The 19,910-nt window shown below is 40.3% G+C and overlaps 1 protein-coding gene across 1 annotated transcript; it reads right to left on the reverse strand.

The window, feature by feature from the left end:
• Nucleotides 1-217: 217 nt before the first annotated feature.
• Nucleotides 218-19,616, reverse strand: igsf5b (immunoglobulin superfamily, member 5b). Its single transcript, XM_034114588.1, has 10 exons — nt 19,531-19,616; nt 18,179-18,274; nt 15,808-16,122; nt 12,528-12,655; nt 9,945-10,110; nt 8,801-8,932; nt 4,492-4,519; nt 3,190-3,278; nt 2,293-2,360; nt 218-827 (listed from the first exon to the last, which is right to left on the reverse strand). Exons 2-10 carry the CDS (start codon nt 18,225-18,227, stop codon nt 717-719), a joined length of 1,086 nt encoding a protein of 361 aa, XP_033970479.1. The 5' UTR covers nt 18,228-18,274; nt 19,531-19,616; the 3' UTR covers nt 218-716.
• Between the last annotated feature and the right edge of the window lie 294 nt (nt 19,617-19,910).

Raw genomic sequence — 19,910 nt, forward strand, 5'->3', positions numbered from 1 at the left:
ACAGCAATATCAGATTCCAGCAATTAACTGAATTGCTTTAAATATTAACCATAAAGCTGCAAAACCAAGACCAAAGTTCAAATAAGCTTGCATTTTTTTCTTGAAATGCAACCTAATATAGCCTTAAGGACATTTAAAAGTGTTTTGTGTTTATTCCAAAAAACTGTTTAAAATGTTTAAAGATACATTACATGCTAAAGGTAAACAAATAATAATAAATGTTTTGAAATTCTTTATTCAGTAGATAATTGTTATATTTTACCAGTTACAAAGGATCTGCAGTATGAAAAAAAAACCTCTCTGTTGTCATTATCCCCTTTTTTTATGGTTGATATGCATGTTTTAACATTTTATACAATACACTATATACATTAACACAGGGATATATAATAACAGAGGTGCATTTGCATAGTGAGGGACAATCCATTACATTTTAAAGCAGACAAACACAAATATATATATTTATAATATTTAGGTTAGGAGACCAAGCAACCTTTTCTTTTGTCAGTTGAACTGTGCATCAGCTTATCGTTAGTAGTTTGTTCAAATGTAACTTCAAAAATAATTGTGCTGTACACATTTAAAGGCACATAACATTAGCCTTTAGCTTTATAAAAAAAACATAAAACATTACACCGAACAAATACTTGTTAGTGGTCCACTTAAGAACAAAAGTATACATTATTTTTATATCATGTAATATAATAGTAAACATATTAAACTGTGGTTATTCTCCTGACGTTCTTGGCGGTTTCCTCTGAGAGACACACCTGTGCCTGGCTGTCGTCGTGCAGAGAGCGGCTGCTGGAGGACACCGCATCGGGGACCTGAACACACCATTACATTCACCTTTAGTGACAGTAAAACAGGCCATTTTCTGCAGCGTTGCATATCGTCGACAATCATATAGATTCCTGTACTTAAACCTTTCTCCTACAAAAGAGCTGCAGTGACACTGTGGAAGATTTTGTGTTTCCTAATAGTGCTGTGTACAATCCCCCCCGCAGAAGGAAGTAAGTGACACATTTATTACCTGCAGATAAGGTAATCGTCCTATTACCAAACTCAGAGTCATTACTGCACAGACAGTGAATCAGAGCTCAACTTGTGACCTCAACAGCAACAGCAGATGTAATTGGAAAACAGGCAACCTAAACCAGTACCTCCATTTATTAGTATTTGATACCAGTAAATTACGAAAGATAGCAACACAGTTTGGTATCCGGAATCAATACAATGTATTTGTTGATTTCAGGATTTGCAGCTGTAGGCAGTCAAAGGAAAACGCAAGGGGCAAATGAACTGCCTGAAACGCCTCCATTGGACTCCTTTGTTAACTTAAGGTAGTGACATCATATAACACTCATGCATCTATTGGCTAGCGCACCAACACATTGTAGGTGATAGGCTAAGGGTCGGGACATCTTGGTTGACCAATCACAACAGAGCCGGCCAGCTAACCAATCAGAGCAGACTGGGCTCTGGTTTCAGACAGAGGGTGAAAAGAGGTGCTGCAGCTCAGGCAGTATGAAAATATTAAGAGCTTTTTGAACATTAAAGCATGGAGACATGTCCCAAATTCAGTTTCCACTCTGTCGTATACACACATGCTTTTTTATACAGGTACAGGTTTATACACACAGTACACACTTTTTACATCATGCACATATATATACAAATACACACACAGTTATATGCACACATGCACATGCAGCTGAGAGGTCAGAGCGGAGGCAGCCAGTCTAGCCGGCGCCAGTGAGCTGTTGGGGGTTAGGTGCCTTGCTCAAGGGCACTTCGGCAGTGGCCCAGGAGGTGAACTGGCTCCTCTCCAGTACCAGTCCACACTCCGTATTGTTTGGTCTGATCGGGACGTGAACCGGTGACCCTTCGGTCCAAAGTCCAATCCCCTACAGACTGAACCACTGCCGCCCTAAGCTCATCATCTTTGACAAGCTAGAATAATGACAGGGCAAGAGGAGCATTGACAGACAAAACATTAATAACTGTTAGTGCGTCTCAGTGAGGCCTCAATTTAGGATGGAGACAGAGTCCCGAATGCTAAAAATAGTGCAATGAAGTGCCAAAAAGCATTATATTCTACATTCCTGTCAGGGAGCAGGACGGGAGGCCAGCGGTGGTGCAACAGTAAAGCATTTCCTTCTCAACACAGGAGGAGGTGGCAGAAAATCCAACTGCAGAATTAACATTTTTCTGCTGCAGTGGACCTTTAGGATGTCTTTCTGTGACTTTTTATTTCTTTCTCACTCTCTCTGCCCTCCCACCTACTTTTACCTTGAGAACGCTGACAAAGTCCTGCTGCTGCCTACGAGTTTCCAGGTTTAGCTCGCTGTAAGCTGGGTCTGCAGGGGGAGAAACAGCAATTTATCCAGATTTGATCTCACAATTCGGATGTTAAGCAGCTAAATAGTAGGAAATAAGCATTGTAATGGCTCAGAAGTCAAGTAAACTCAGCATCCTGGGTCTAAATCCATCTTTTGTTTCTGTCTGAGTTAAAACATATCTAAATATGATTTGATAGATTTTTAATCCTACATATAATGGGGTTTGTGGCTGCTCAACTGACCATTTGCAAGTAGTTCCTTAAAGCATTTTGTTACTGTTAGTCCTGGGATGCGGTCAACTCTTTGACATATAGGTCAACTTTATAATCCCGAAAGTAAACAAGCGCTCCAGTCCCAGCTGTGTGCATCACTTTTTAGTGTCCCATAGTTTCCGTTGTGTTTTGAGCTTCTTGCAGTTCTTTGTAAGTGCAGCATTTTGTTTATGCAGCACTTTAAGTAAACGCTACGCATTTTTCATCATCATACAAGTTGGTGAATGTTTCCTAAATGCTGCGCATGTGTTGTCAAGTTGGTGGAGATGTTTCTTTATTTGCATCTGTTTTGGCACATTTGTCTTTTTATATTTTTGCATTTTTAAATGTGCAGCGAGTTTCCCCTTATGTGTAAGTGTTTGCCCCTGTCGGCCACCATAGGACATTTACTGAGAAATAACTACAATTTGTCCGCAACCCTGATATATTCTTGTTCACTTCTTTTCTCAACCCCCTGACCCTGAGGCTAAGGTATAGTGGTTAGGAAAAGACATACGAGCTGATCATTTTTTACTATTCGACTACAACCATTGTGATAAATTGAAATTGACGGTTGCAATGATTCCCTCTCTCACCTGTGGGGCCCTCACTCGAGTATCCCAGGTTGACCTTCCCCCCTGTCGCCTCAGCAACCAAGCTTCTCCCGCTCACTGATTGGCCAAACCTGCAAATGGCCAGATGAGCGGTCCAATTGAAAGGATTTAAACATTTAGCTGAGATACGCAGAGGCAGACCATTTTATTTTCTCACAAAGCTTCAGTATATCAGGCGCCTCTGCGTTGTTTTCGTCATAAAGTGATTTGATGGATAAAAAAAATGTACATCATCATTTTTCAGTGAATGTTATTAGAGGGGAAGCTATAAAATGTGTCTCAGCTGCCTAGACAAATATGGCATAATATATCTGCTTCTTAAATGAGCCGAGGAAAATCGGAATCTTAATTAAGCTGTTAAAAAATGTAATGATTATTGCAAACTCATGTCTTCAATTTTCTTTTATAATGAGGAACAATAAGAGCCCATTCATTACTATACTATTGAAATGTAATCCATTACAATTACTAGTTGCATGTAAAACAAATCAGAAACCTCTTCTAAGTTACAAAATACAGAAGAAATATAACCTCCATTGGATTTCTTTGTTTACTTCCGGAACATAGTGACATCACTATGGATCACATGTGATAGTCTAAGGGGCGGGACATCTTTAAGCGGTTGACCAATCACAACAGAGCCAGCCAGCTAACCAATCAGAGCAGACTGGGCTCTGGTTTCAGACAGAGGGTGAAAAGAGGTGCAGGCAGTATGAGAACAATAAAGAGCTTTTTGAACATTAAAGCATGGAGACATGTCACAGTAGAGACACTAAATACAAAATACTCTGTGTAAGACAACAGAACAATGTGATCTTATAAGAAGAAACCAAAATATTTAGTATAAAAAATGTCTCCTTTTAAATGATATGTATAGTTTAAAAATATTCAGGCAGTACGTCTACCTATAATATATTAATCTATATTTTAAAATGTGGAACCTGCCAGTAATCACCATTCTTTAAAAATGTAATCCGATTAGTTCTTTTTTTATGTAACTGTAAGGGAGTAAAGATTCCTTTCTTAAAATCCTAATTACATAATCCTATTACATGTAATCGATTACTTCAACCTGCATATTCCCTTATTTGAAGAATAAAAATGGAGCTCATTACAGATGTGATTCTCTGACTCTTTCACAGATTATAGGCAGCTGCTTTCTCCTCAGGTCACAATTGATCTTAAAGTTATTTTTGTTAGTTTGAAATGTGGAGAAAATCCAATGTTTTCTTTGTTTTAAAAACAGCCTCGTAAAGCAGAAGAAGCAGAGCTCTTAAATCTTACCTTATTGCCGCCTCCTGTGGGCTCTGCTCTGAAAGGTAAAAAACATGAGGCATTAACTTTAAAGAACTATTACGAGCCGTGAGCAGCTTTAACTTTATTATTCTCAGTACATTGACCACAAAACCATTGTGCTTGCTCACTGCGTCTGCACCAATATGAAAGCTGTAAATGTCCCTCTGTTTATTAGTTTTGGATCCTTCACTAATATCATCGCCTCCAGTCAGTTTTCAATTCAACAGAGAAAGCTGGAGTTGAGTATTAATGAGTTTTGTCGCACAGCTTTGCCAAAGATCCTCCTGGCCGCGGTGAAAACACACAACAATATAACAATGGTGCAGATGGTGCACACGCCTCAGGAGACGTATAAACTGCTCCTTTGCAGCGAGAGGAATTGCCTTAGTCATTATATTTTAAATCCCTGCTGTCATGCTGGCCAAAGACTTTGAGGGTGACTTTATAAGATCCCTCTTTTCCCCAATAATTACAAAGCATACATTTCTCCCCATTGAGGTGGATTCCTCAAAGAATAGCTTAGTGGCTAGGAGGCATGTCACATCCTCTAACATGTGAAACATCCTCGTGAAGTTAATTTAGACGAAGAATCAGACGTCTCAGGTGCAGAACCAGCCGCCGCGGGAGAAAGGTCACACCTGCTTTATGATAATCCCTTAGCTCTAAACCAGTGCCATGATTCGCAATGGTCCTGCATCAGTCATGGGGATTACATTGACTTCCAAATGTGAGACTTAGGGCCACTTTTTTGTTATCGTGCACAAACAGGCCTCCTCCGCCTCCTCGTGCTACAGAACAACGATCCCCTTTGGAGATTCTTCTTCCCTGGCCAGACTGTTTTACAACGTCACACAACTTTAGCGCTACGACTATCTATCTATCTATCTGTCTGTCTATCTGTCTGTCTGTCTGTCTGTCTGTCTGTCTGTCTGTCTGTCTGTCTGTCTGTCTGTCTGTCTGTCTGTCTGTCTGTCTGTCTGTCTGTCTGTCTGTCTGTCCTGTCTGTCTGTCTGTCTGTCTGTCTGTCTGTCTGTCTGTCTGTCTGTCTGTCTGTCTGTCTGTCTGTCTGTCTGTCTGTCTGTCCTGTCTGTCTGTCCTGTCTGTCTGTCTGTCTGTCTGTCTGTCTGTCTGTCTGTCTGTCTGTCTGTCTGTCTGTCTGTCTGTCTGTCTGTCTGTCTGTCTGTCTGTCTGTCTGTCTGTCTGTCTGTCCTGTCTGTCTGTCGGTCTGTCTGTCTGTCTGTCTGTCTGTCCTGTCTGTCTGTCTGTCTGTCTGTCTGTCTGTCTGTCTGTCCTGTCTGTCTGTCTGTCTGTCTGTCTGTCTGTCTGTCTGTCTGTCTGTCTGTCTGTCTGTCTGTCTGTCTGTCTGTCTGTCTGTCTGTCTGTCTGTCTGTCTGTCTGTCTGTCTGTCTGTCTGTCTGTCTGTCTGTTCTGTCTGTCTGTCTGTCTGTCTGTCTGTCTGTCTGTCTGTCTGTCTGTCTGTCTGTCTGTCTGTCTGTCTGTCTGTCTGTCTGTCTGTCTGTCTGTCTGTCTGTCTGTCTGTCTGTCTGTCTGTCTGTCCTGTCTGTCTGTCTGTCTGTCTGTCTGTCTGTCTGTCTGTCTGTCTGTCTGTCTGTCTGTCTGTCTGTCTGTCTGTCTGTCTGTCTGTCTGTCTGTCTGTCTGTCTGTCTGTCTGTCTGTCTGTCTGTCTGTCTGTCTGTCTGTCTGTCTGTCTGTCTGTCTGTCTGTCTGTCTGTCTGTCTGTCTGTCTGTCTGTCTGTCTGTCTGCTGTCTGTCTGTCTGTCTGTCTGTCTGTCTGTCTGTCTGTCTGTCTGTCTGTCTGTCTGTCTGTCTGTCTGTCTGTCTGTCTGTCTGTCTGTCTGTCTGTCTGTCTGTCTGTCTGTCTGCCTGTCTGTCTGTCTGTCTGTCTGTCTGTCTGTCCTGTCTGTCTGTCTGTCTGTCTGTCGTCCTGTCTGTCTGTCTGTCTGTCTGTCTGTCTGTCTGTCTGTCTGTCTGTCTGTCTGTCTGTCTGTCTGTCTGTCTGTCTGTCTGTCTGTCTATCTATCTATCTATCTATCTATCTATCTATCTATCTATCTATCTATCTATCTATCTATCTATCTATCTATCTACATATCTAAATAGAGAGAGTGTCCTCTTATAACAATTCTGCCATATTGAACCGGCATGTTTCTACGTAGGTCAGAACTCTGTAGGGAGGGCCTATGTCATATGTTACCTCAAGGCCACAGTTTCATAATTGATGGACATTCAATTGGATGCAATCTGTGACCTCACCACAGAATCCTACACAGTAGACTTTTTAAATTAAAGAAAATAAGCCGTGGCCAAAAGCTAAATGTTTTACGGTTAACATACGGACTCATCTGGCAGGATCCCACTGTGAGTCAGGACCTCAAGTTCCCCGAGGTACAGTATCAGCGAGTGTACCAGCATCTGTAATCCTTTTAGTAAACAGGTTGATTGCTTGATCAAGGTCGCCACGTCCCACCAAACAACGGTCACCTCATCTGCACATCTCAATGCCCGTTATCGGAACAGACTTTAGATATAAACCTATGACCATCCCCTTTACTCACAATAACGGTCTAATTGAACGTTTTTACCTGCCTATTCCAAATAGTGGACTACAAAACAGAATACAAAACATTTACTTGCAAATGCTTTTTAAAATAAGATAATATTATCCCTGGTTTCACTCGAGACACATTTCTCTCTGTGTTTTGAGAAGTGTCGCAATGTGTGCATATGTTATCTAATATACCGCTCTTTATTTTAAAATGTATTGGAAAATTGGAAGCCTGCTAATAAAACATATTTTCAGCAAAAAGACTGAACTGCTTTTCCTTCAAAGTAAGGACTCTCCTATCCATGACATTTCTATTAACATCGGCACCTCAGTTGTTTCCCTGACTCAGACTTCAAGGAATCTGGGCGTGACGCTAGCTGACCAACTGTCCTTCACTTTTAACATCGCTGCAACAACTCACTTCGGCAGATACACTCTCTGCAACATCAGAAACTCATCGAGAAACCAGCAGCCCGACTGGTCTTCAACCTCCATACGTTTTCCCACAATGCACCGCTCCTCTGCTCCCTTCTCTGACTGCCCAAATCCACTTCAAGACACTGGTACTGGCCTATCATGCTGTCGATGGATCTGGTCCTTCCTACATCCAGGACATGGTTAAACCGCACGTGCACTTCAATCTTCATCAGCCAATCAGCGTGCCACTCCCTCGCTGCGAAGAGGGACTCATACCCCTTAATTAAAACAGGCCCGTTTGCTATCCTGGCCCCAAAATGGTGGAACGAGCTCCACATTGATTTCAGGACAGCAGAAAGTCTACACATCTTCCGTTGCAGACAAACGATTCTCCTGTTTCCAATGCACTTTGGCCAAATAAAAAAGAAAAGTATATCTGTTCCGTAAGTAGCACTTCCAAAGTGAAGCTAATGCAGCAGCACTTCATCCTGTTGGGTTTATAGATAGGATGTGAACCTGCAGGATTCTTGTACTCGAGTTTGTTTCTTCATGGTTGAATGCATGTCTTCTTTTATTTAACTATAAGGGAATACAGTTACCTTTTCATGTATCCGGATAACGTAATTCTGCTACATGTAATCTGTTACTCGCCAAGCCCCAAACTCCCAAACTCCATAACATTAATCTGGCTGCAATTTACAAATTATTTATCTAATATATCATTTTCCAATCACTTGTATATAGACTCTTATTGCACTTTTTCACAATTTCACAATTTTACTATGTTTCTTTTTGTATTTACTTGAACTATTTGTTCTGTTTTTCTGTTTTTATTGTGTTGCACTGTTGGAGGAGACTGTGACCTAAGATTTTCATCGTCATAACTACACTGCTATGTACGTATGACTAATACAAGCCTTGAACCTTGAACTTTGAAATATATTTGCACATTTCTTTCGAAAGAGTTGAGTTTCCTGTGGGTTTTAAGGTTAAAAGTTTTTGCCCTTCTGTTGGAATTGTCCTAGTTTTCCTTTGATTTCACACCCTGAAGTCACGCAGTACACACACTTCTCTAACCTTTGTGCTGCTGCTGTTTCAAATGAAGAACAAATACTCTGTGCTGACAACTAATGTTCTTCCTCTGTCACAAAATATACTGCGTGCCCTTGGTGAAGGCCATCGAGGGGTAGTGCGGAGTCTCAGCGTGTTACCGCCCCATTTTCTTCATTATACTTTAATCAACTGGAAAAAGTGTGGGGGGAGGTGATGTCTTGTCTTTTTTTTTACCAATTGAAGTAAAAGAGAAGTGCATACTTGCTTGTCTCCTGTGTCTATAGCAGAGGACAGTGCAGATGCAGAGCAGGAGGAGCAGCAGAATCGCAGAGAGGGAGGCCATCGCTGCCAGAGGCACCGTGCAGCCGTCCTCAAGCTGCACCACCTCTGCCACTAAGAGAGGAAGTCACATGTGGGTTAAAGAAACGCTGAAGCAGTGTTGTTACTCTGCAATCCAATCACAGAGATGCAGACACAGTGTAAAGAAAGCCTTGTTCAATTTGCTTTCCATTTGAAGTGGTGTGCATGAGGGTTTTTGCAGAGTAGATTTAAATAAGAAAAATGTAAAACAAGAATTACAAATGGAACATTAATAAGATGATAATGCATTTGTATTTGAGGCTCTTTGATGCAAACTCATGCAGTTTTTGATCTGGGGGCTTCTTTCTGTTCCAGTCTATTCTTCAATAATAATGCTTCACAGGGGGAAAGAACAAAGTGAAAATGAAGAGACAGAGAACCAAACTAGGACGGAGCAAAGAGAGACTCTTCACTGTATATTTATGTTATTTAAAGGGTTGGGAGGGTTACTTTAAAAATGTACTGTACTAATACTAGTTACGTGTAAAAAATGTAATCCCTGGTCTGAGTATCACAATATAAAAGTAATGTGACTTGATTACTTTTTGTTACTTTTGGATTACCTCAATATCAAATGCATTGATATTTATATTTTCTTTTATTTATTTGCATTGCATTCGATGGTGTTGTGATTAGTCGACCGCTTAGAGATGTCCCGCCCCTTAGTCTGTCACGTACAATGTGTTGGAGCGTGTGAGTGTTACATAGTGATGTCACGGTGGGGGTGTGGGGGGGGGAGAGAAACACAGGGATTTTAGCCTTTGCAGACCATTTACATGCATACAAACCTATAGAACACACACTACAGGAAAGGGAAAAGCCCCAAAAGCATAATAGGGCCTCTTTAAGTAAAACAAAACATCTTATTGATATATAATCAGGTTACATTATTTTTATATTGTGATACTCAGAGTTGGTTTGATTTGTTTTAAATGGTACCTGTAACGGATTTCAATTATAACAAACCCTTCAAACCCTGAAGCAAGGACGGAGAAAATATGTTGTGTTATTATTTAATGAAAAACACATGAATGCGTCCTCTCACCCACTGTCAGGCGGAAGCTGCTCCTCAGTGGGGTTTGGAGTGCAGACACAGAGGCCAGACAATCCACATAAGAGCTCTTTGCTGCTGTAACACTGAGGTTACTGCTCACAGTGAAGAGGCTCTCCCCCGACTCTTCACTGCTGATGTTGTAATCACCCCGGCTCACCTTAGAGAGAGAGATAATTGGTTTATTTGTATTCTGTTTATTCATTTGGATGGTGGACATCTAACTAGACAGGATTTATCTGTTATTCTGTGAAAAAAACTGTATAAGACCAAAAGGGAAAATATAAAACAAATGTTTTTTTTTGTGTTTTTTTTAAGTACGTTGTATACATAGTGCTTTCTATGGTTGTCGACAGGTACAAACGGCCCAAAACAATTCCATTAGGTGAAACGTACTGCAGCTTCAAATATAAAAACACACATGCAAATGAAATACATCTTCATCAACTTGACAACACATGTATTATCTCTTCGATTTACACACGGCATCTATTGCACGTCTGTCCGTCCTGGGAGAGGGATCCCTCCTCTGTTGCTCTCCCTGAGGTTTCTCCCATGTTCCCCTTTAAACTGTGGGTTTTTCTCTGGAAGTTTTTCCTTGCACGATGTGAGGGTCTAAGGACAGAGGGTGTCGTATTGTCATACTGATATTCTGTACAAACTGTGAAGTCCACTGAGACAAATGTAACATTTGTGATATTGGGCTATATAAATAAACATTAATTGATTGATTGATGCGCAGGATTTTGAAAAAAAACTACTGCTACTTTTACTGAAGTAAATAATCTGTCTTCCATCTTTGGCTGCGACCATGTTTTAGTTAAATTGCTGAGTTTTAAAAAGGCGGAGCTCCCCGGAGATGTCACATCTGTTTCATCTGTTTTCAGATTTGTATCCAGACAATTGAACGGTGCATTCACCGGCTGTAGTTCCCACCAGTGTAATGAGGCTTAATACCATTAGAACCAAACAATTACACTTGAGAACATTTGACAGCAGGGTGTCTTTTTCAGATGTAATAAATGGTAATAACTTGATGTTGTTTTGACCCCTGTAAAAGCAGAGGACAGTTTCCTAAAGGGTGTGGAAGAGAAACGGAAAGCCTGAAAATTATAATGCACCTTATCTGGCTCTGCACAGGCACACAATTACAGCATGTACTTATTTACAGGGGCACTTAAAATGAAAGTGGTTTGAGTACAAATGTTCACAAAGAGGTCTGTGATGTTATTTAATTTAGAAATTGGCAAAAAAAAACTGTCTCTTGTAATACTGTAATCCAAATGCACTATGAACCATTATCTGTGGTTGAATAGAAGCTTTTATCTCATGTTCCTTTTCCTTGAATGTTTCACCCTTTACTTGTGTTAATAAACGTATGTGTTTTGTCAAAGATGGAAGTTCTTGTGTCTTTCTTTTTTTTGGACCGACAAGAGTATGGCATTTTCTCTGACTTTGTATTGACTATGAAACAACATTTCAACATAACATTCAACTATATTATGACTTTTATTGACTTACTATACTACAACATTTTAATAATGTTTTCGACATACTATATTATTACATTTGTATTACTTTTTTAGACCTACTTCACCACAACGTTTTTTCATTTAACATATTATACATAACATTTAAGTTCAAGTTGACAGAAGTTTAAAGTGGACCTATCATGCTGTATTTGAATAATATAGTGTAGGACCATACCTATATAAGGCATATTTATACTTTTTTTTTTTCAAAATACCAAACAGATCATGCATTTCAGCCATGCCTCATTTTGCTCAATTTGACAATTTATAGCTCTGTTTGTGCAAGGGTTGATTCTGTGAGAACAGCACCATCTACTGGCCTGGCATATGTACTACAGCGTCTCCAGCGCTTTCGAACGGCAATGGCCGTGGTGGTCTCCTCCTGATTGGTGGAGTTGGCCCAATAGCCGTAGCGCCACCGTCCTGACGTCAGGACAGTGTTCAAATCTGGATCAGTTTTTATCAGATCCGTTGCAGCCCCTTTTTTAGAGATTTGGGTATGGAGGAAAATGGAGAGGGTTGTGTTTTCTGACACTTGGTGAGTTCCCTGGAACACCGGGGACACATATTCATGTATAAAAGACGTACAAAAGTGCATTTTGCATGATAGGTCCCCTTTAAGACATTTAAGTTTTGTTCAGGGGTTTCCTGTTAGCCTGGCTTATGTACAATTACAGGAGAAAGACTGCTAGCTAACTAACGCTGCCACAGAAATGTTCGGGCTTTATGTAATGGCTCGCTCTCATCACGTCTAATATTAGTAAAACCCACTAACTTCTACTTTAGAGTGTGGGTCCATCACACCTACTGTATGTTGATTAGTTATTTCTTAATCAATCTGTTGGGCATTTAAGCTCAACACGTCCACCCGCTGCTTTGCTAGCGCTTTATTTAATGGGATTAGCATGTTGATTTAGCTCACCACTTCTACAATATCACAATAAATTGTGTGTCTTTGCATTAGCAACATTGATGCTGTTCTCTAATATGAAATACTGTGGTTAGTTCTCAGACAGACAGTACTGAGGAGGATGCGTGTACTCACTGTTTTGTTATTCACATGCCATTGCAGAGTGGGTAGAGGGTACCATCCCGCAGCGTGGCATCCAAACAGAACTGACTGACCCTTGAAAACCAGCGTAGAGTCCCCGATCACTTTCACGCTGCCCTTTTCTGCAATCAGAAGAGAAGTACATTTACACACTTGTAAATTTGTTCTTGCATGTGCATGTGCTTGCATGTATGAATATGTATGTACCTTAAAGGTTTATGTATACCTACAGCTGTTAGGAATCTATGTTTTTCTGTTATTTGCATGCATATTTCTGTACCCAAAGATGAGCAACACCTCTCCAGATGGCCTGCTCGATTACAAGAGACGGATTTCATTCGTCCCGGGTGATTGATCGCATGTCTCCAAGTCTCAATTGCCTGACGAATGCTTCTCTCTTCTCCCCTTCATCTCCTTCCCTGCCAGCCAAATAAGCCACTTAAGGCCTCGGGAGATATAGTATCTCATATGTGAAGTCTATTGTGTGGCAGAACGAAAGTCGGTAGATGCAACAGACAATTGCTACAGACAGAAAGATAATTACAGAAGCTCCGGTGCTTTGTCTAAGCGGATGACATGTCTGTGTTGATTTAGGTTCAAATCCTCAGATGTTTTGTACGCATTATTGGCTGTCCCTTTTCTCCAGGAGCTTTTATTTGATGCCTGATTTTGGTGTCATAAACATCGTACCGTCCAATTCTAGGAAGAGTGAACTCAGAGCTGTTGGGTAAAGGTTGGCGGGCCTCATTTGCATTGACTGATGAGCAGCTCTGGGCGATCATGGCAGATTGATACGTCTGAATAGAGAGAAAGGAACGCCATCAGCACTCTCTCCCTAAGCTCCAATTTAAGTGATCCCTGAAATAAGGTTTCGTAAGGTTGGTTGATCACTGTAGGGAAAAGACTTTCAGCTGCTGTTGCAGTCCTTAAGAGGCAGGGAGTCCTCAGATAACTCTGATACTTTCTGCAGGGGAACTTGCTGCATTGAGACTTTTATATGTCTGTTTGCAGAACTCTTGTTTGCATGATAACCCATGGCCTGTGTGTGTGGGAGTGAATTCACTCCAATGAGGAGGGCGCTATGCCTCTACGGACCAAACATCACAGGCATGTTCGCTCTTTGAGTTTTATTGAACACTTCTCCTTTTCTGCAGCCTTCACTGCAGAACCTGCTCAACAGTGCGTACAACCGTATTGATTTAGTCAATTGAATGTGCAAGAGAGTGAGAGGAATAAGCAGGCAGGAGTGTGTTGTCATATTTACATCATCCTCATACTGGACAATTAAAGCAGGGAGTGTTGACGATAGCATGCAGAGGCAGCCAGGCGGCGGTGGATTTGTGGCTCCGCTCCAGCAGTATATCTGAAGCTGCAGTACACAAATCACAGGCAGAGTTGCTGACTGTTAACTGGGCGTGCCAGGATGCACAATTAATTCAAAGGCTGTGTCAGGCCATAGTGATCCTGTGCGTCCAGACTCGAGGGCCTGATTCACCATGCAGTACTGTTAATGGCTGCATATGTCAGTGGGGATTTGTGGCGTTGGCAGCGATGGAGGCTCTCTGCGTAATATATTGGAGGTGATGGGTCATTGGTTTTTGTTTCCCTTTGCTTTTTTGCAGAGAGGATGTTTCCACGCAGATTTGATTTTTGCTGAGTTAGGTTTGTACAGGTGGAAATAAGCTGAAGGTCAAAAGAGTCCAAACATGGCAATCTTTGAACAAAAAGGCTGTACAAAACGTATCAGAGTGAGTGGGGATGGGTCCCTATCTTTGATCATTCCTTTTATGAGGTCAAACATGCAAACATCTTTCTCTGCTCTCCTTAAAAAAGTTGGACTTCCCCTCTCATCAGCAAATAAGAACACAGAAAGAAGCCCTATTCAGTTTTTTGGGTTGTTTTATATATTCCATTGACTCCTTTGTTTACTTCCGTAACATAGTGACATCAATATGTAACACTTGTGCTTCTATTGGCTATCACTCAAAACATATTGTACGTGGTAGGCTAAGGGGCGGGACATCTCTAAGGGGTTGACCGATCACAACAGAGCCGGCCAGCTAACCAATCAGAGCAGACTGGGCTCTGGTTTCAGACAGAGAGTGAAATTAGGTGCTGTAGCTTTTGTAAAAAAAAAAGAACATTGAAGCTTACAAACATGTCACAGTAGAGACACAAAACACAGATATGAACATTATAGGGCCCCTTTAAACCCAAAGATGCTTACAAGTCGTTTTTATAAAGTAAAAGTCAAGTCTTTATCTAGAGTCTATGTCGATTATCTTTTGAATGTTATGAGCGATCTATCATATGCTGCATGCCCTCCGGTCTGCTTAGAAAATTGCATACAGTAGCTTTATCTAGAAGTTCAAAGCATGTACTGTATTATCTTCACTCATATAGCTATATAAGCGCATCATCTTTATACAAAACAAAAGAATATTGATATTTAATTCAATTTTGGGGGGGAAATGCATACATTTTTTTTCTTACAAAATATATATAAATCAATCTGGTGCACCTATATTTATTTGTATTACAAATAAATGGTATTGGTTACCAGGGAGTCCCAAGTGTGTCAAAATGCTGCAGAGCTCTCAAGCTTGAGATATTAACACGAACAGCACTGCAGAGAATGACTGATTCTTATCAAGCCTGGACTCTCCAGCAACAGAGAGGAGAAGAAGGGTGACTGGCTTCAGCTGCAGTGTGTAAATCCTGCTCTGCAGACCAGTCTGACTGTCGAGGAGTCCCCAGCTTTCCACCTGGTATTTATATCTCCCCGCGGTCATAAACAATGTCACAGAGAGGAATCAACAAACATGTCTGAGCATCTGTACTCATCCACACAACCCAGTAGATGATTTTTCACCCTCGATAGATGGCACTTGTTCACTTGCTTTTACAGAAAACCCTCACTCTTGAATCCCCTCTTCAAAGAAAATTAAAATATAGGCACTTTAATTAAGATAAGCGTTTTGAACACTGGGGGGAAATGCTCTCTGTCTCTTTGTGTTTCAGAGACAGCAATGTGGGGGTATGCAAAATGAAAGCAGCTACATTATTTTTGCTTAGTCCCTTCTTTTTTTACGCTTCTTTTTGTCTCGTCAAGGTTAAATCAGTGTGTTTCTGATCTCTCAGTTTGCAATTGAGACTTCCCATTTGCAGATAGGCCTTTGACATTCTCTGCAGCCGAAGTAAACACTAACTTTCTGTATTACTGCTACAAAACAATGTTACAAACACATGCACACACTCTGACACACACACATACCTTGTACAAACAGGCTGGCGGTTCTCCTGTCGCTGCCCTGGAGGTCACAGGTCAGTTGTCCCTGGTTGCGCCTCTCAGTGTTCTTCAGCACAAACACCCAGCTGTCTCCTGATGAGACGCTGCCTTTCTCTGCCGTCACGTTAGGGTGGACGGACGGCAGGACGCCAAACTCCTTGGAGATGGTGAGCACCGCCGTGCCGTCCAGCAACCACACCATGACGGTCCACTTGGTCTTGGAGGGAGTGCAGGTGAACCGCGCGTCCCCCCCCCGCAGGACGGTCAGCGCTTCTGGAGACAGCTTCATCGCAGCTCCAACTGATAAAGTGTCCAAATCAAAAACAGATGTTAAACACATTTATTTTCAATGTGGAACAAAACAAATCAAGTCATCAGCTGATGCGCTGATTTGCTTTCTTGGTGAGAGTTTGAGTAGTGGAGACAAATATATTTAAAAAAAATCTTGTTTTCAGGTTCATATTAGTATGTACTGTTGTGCGTCTACTGTGACATGTCTCCATGCTTTAATGTTCAAAAAGATCTTTATTTTTTCTTTTCACCCTCTGTCTAAAACCAATCTGCTCTGATTTGATTGCAGAAAAAATATGGCGCCCCTTTTTAAAAGTAGTTTGCAAGCTGTGGTCGGAGATACAGAGATACTCAGATGGGGTGCTGTTCAGCCAAATTAGCCTGCATGAGACAAAGGGGAGCCAAATCTAAATGTCTTGCTGAATCCCATGTTTTCCTGACCGAGGCAGCCAGCAAAAACAGATTGTAGGTTAGTTGTTATTGTATTCCACAATATTCTCCCTTTGAAAAGACCATACACATAACAAAATAATATGAGGCCAATCATGATTAAGAAGCTGGCGATATATACAAATCCTCTCTATTGAAAACCAGCAGTAGTAAGGGAAACCCAAGTGACCTATATTCTGAATGTAAGCAGTTTAACAACAGTCACATGCTGCAGTTCTCTCAAGTGACATTAGCATCGGTGTGCACATTTAGCAAAGTAAGCTGACTTCTTCAAATATTATCTCAAAATAAATGATATTAAAATTGTAATAGATGCATTTTAGAGTTGCAATATTATGACATTTGATTATTACTCTCAATGTGAAACATTACATTATAAATAACTTTTAAGTACAAATTAAATTGTACATATTGTTCTGTCATTTATATTTGTATTGTATTTTTTACAGAATTGCCAGTTTTTTACACTACGAGACATTTTTAACAGTGTATGCAAAGAGCATGTACAGTACATTCTTGAAATCCGAGTTGAAATGTCCTGTGATGTTTGTCTAAGGAAACCTATACATATCATTGAGAATGAGCAAGGAAGTATTCAACCAGAACAAAATGGCGGCTATACTTGCTTTGTTTTATTAGATTGTGAGTTAATGTTTTAAGGGGTTGGAACATAGTGAATATGAGGTGTTATTTTTCGTCATAAATGGTTTTAACATTTAAACCTTTCCATGTTAGAGGACCAAGTGTATTCGAGACATTGAGTAAAATGAAAAGAGAAAGAGGAAAGAGAAGAAAGAAAGAAAGAAAGAAAGAAAGAAGAAATAAAGCCTTGGAGGATAAAGAGACAAAGAAAGACATTGACAGCCCAATACCTAAATCTCTTTCTTACTGAGGCTGTCCAGATGGAGACGGGTGATTTGCCCGGGTGCATGAATGAGGGCGAACAGGATTTAGGGAAGAAATTCCAACAAAAATAGGAGTGTGTAAATGAATCTGTAACTGTGGGCAGCATGCGAGGCATTATTCTGCAGGTTATGCTACCCTGCAGTTTGATAAAGCCACAAGGACAACATGATTAGAGCTAAAATAGAAAAAGTCTCCATGAGAAAAAGCACTATGCACTACTGTGAGGGCCTACTCCTCAACGACACACACATGCACACACCTGCATCACTGCACTCGGGTGGATGTTTACACCACAGTGAGGTGATGTATAACTGTGTTACCTTTCACATTCAGCATGCAAATCATAAATTATGCATCCGTTTGGGAAATTAGGCCTGAGAAATATCTAGGACATCCTATACGGAGATTTATTTTCTTTGCAATCAGAGAATTGCAGTCTAATGAGCATAATGCATGCTCCTATTGGGACCATGAGTCCCCTTACCACTGGCTACATCTTACTGTTAACTAGATAGGCCGCCATTTGGAAGAAAATTAATTATATAGTGCAGATAGGCACACATGGCTCTAATCAGAGGGTGGGTTTATTTTAAAACGTGCTGCCACAAAGCACAGCATGTACTAGATGTAGCCGAACATGCACATTACTGTCCGCTGTGACACACCGACACTCAAACAAGCTGCTGTTTGTTCTGAGCTGAACTCTCACCTTGAATGCTGCATGAGAGGAGGAGCAGTAACAGACAAAAGAAGTCCATGTTTAATCAGTCTGTCGAGTCAATCCATTGTTCAATGCTGCATGGACCTGAAACAAAAATAATTTAGTTATTCTCAGCCGGAGGTATACAAAGTAATTGAATTAAGAAAAGCAGTGTAAAACCATCTGTTGCAAGTAAAAGTCCTGCAGTCAGAATTGTTCTCAAATCAAATAAATGAAGTATTAGCATAACAATATACTTAAAGGGCCAAAAGTAGACATTCTCCAGCAGGGTGGCCAATTTCTAAATATTATTATTATTATTATATTTTTCATATATATAATGAACATTATACAGTGTTCATCAATTAAATGAGGCATAAGCTAAAGAAAGAGCCTTTACAAATAACGTGAGATATTGCAATAAAGTTTATCCTAACCTATAATAATACACGTTTAATTATAAGTGGATTATGTTTAGTTTCATTCATAATCTTCAAAGCAAAACAATAAAATACATGTAGTAAAAAGTACATTTTAAACTGAATACCGAAAATTAAATACTCAAGTGAAGTCTCTCCAAATTGCATTTAAGTTTACAGAGCTGTTAGCATAGCTGTAGCCTTTTAAAAAACGTATATAAAGTGTTAAATATATATTCATATCCTGGAAATAAAATGTGTTCTTGGTGAAGTGTCTCCTAAAGAAAGCTGAGGACAGTGTGGAAAAAAACATATATTGTAAGATTTGAATTCATTCTGAGCTAAACTAATCACAAGATAATAATATTGGCACCACAACTGCCAGAAATAAAAAGCTAATGCTACTGTAAGCTATAAGTGAATTGAAATGACAATAAAATCTCTTCAGCTTCAGACCTTATTTCAGACTCAAAACCAAAAATACATTCAAAAAACAACAACCATTAAGACCAATCAGGAACATGTAAAAAAGCATAATTATTTCCGGGTTTTAGGACTTGTTTCTGCACCACTCTATAAACAAAATGTGATATCTTGTTTTTCAAATGAAAGGTGACTGTCACAGTCAAATGCTTGATATTTGTACACAGGAGTGAAATTGGAAAATAATAGCTTACATAAATTCCCACCCTTTTTGTCAAAATGAAAATTGCCTTGATAGGACAGTAAACTAAGGAAATCTTACTACAAATTGTAATTTTGAATACAGGTGAAACTTCTCATGTCAGAGTATCATTACGTCAAATCCCTGACATCTTGTATATAAATATCTTGCAGCATGCAGTTTCTTTCGACACACAGCAGAAAGCATCATATCCTGAATAAATTACCCAAGTTTAGTGAAATAATAACCATAAGTCCCACTGTGATGGTGTGACTCACCTCAGTCTGGTGTCACAACCCGTGGATACATGTCAACGATGCTGCTCCTTCCTCATGCTTTCCCAAAACTTTCCTGTTAAATATTACCCGAAACTCAGAGGGAACTTTGCCCGGTGCTTCACACACATGGAAATACAGAGTGACTCAGAGTGCAAACAATGCCCCTCGTAAGGCTCCATTTCCCAGGGGGCTTTACAAGCAGACCTCCACCCTCTACAAAGAAATGGGTTTGGACACAGGAGGATAAAAACAGCAGAAATACAGAATATCTTTTAGAAGGATGACATGCTTTGATAACTTTAGTCACACTAGCAGCTTGGCAATATTGTCTAGAAGAAAATATCTTTTGGACGGTTAGGAATTCATTCATGTTCACCAGA

The sequence above is a fragment of the Trematomus bernacchii genome, unplaced genomic scaffold, assembly GCF_902827165.1.
Source record: "Trematomus bernacchii unplaced genomic scaffold, fTreBer1.1, whole genome shotgun sequence".
NCBI classification, from domain to species: domain Eukaryota; kingdom Metazoa; phylum Chordata; class Actinopteri; order Perciformes; family Nototheniidae; genus Trematomus; species Trematomus bernacchii.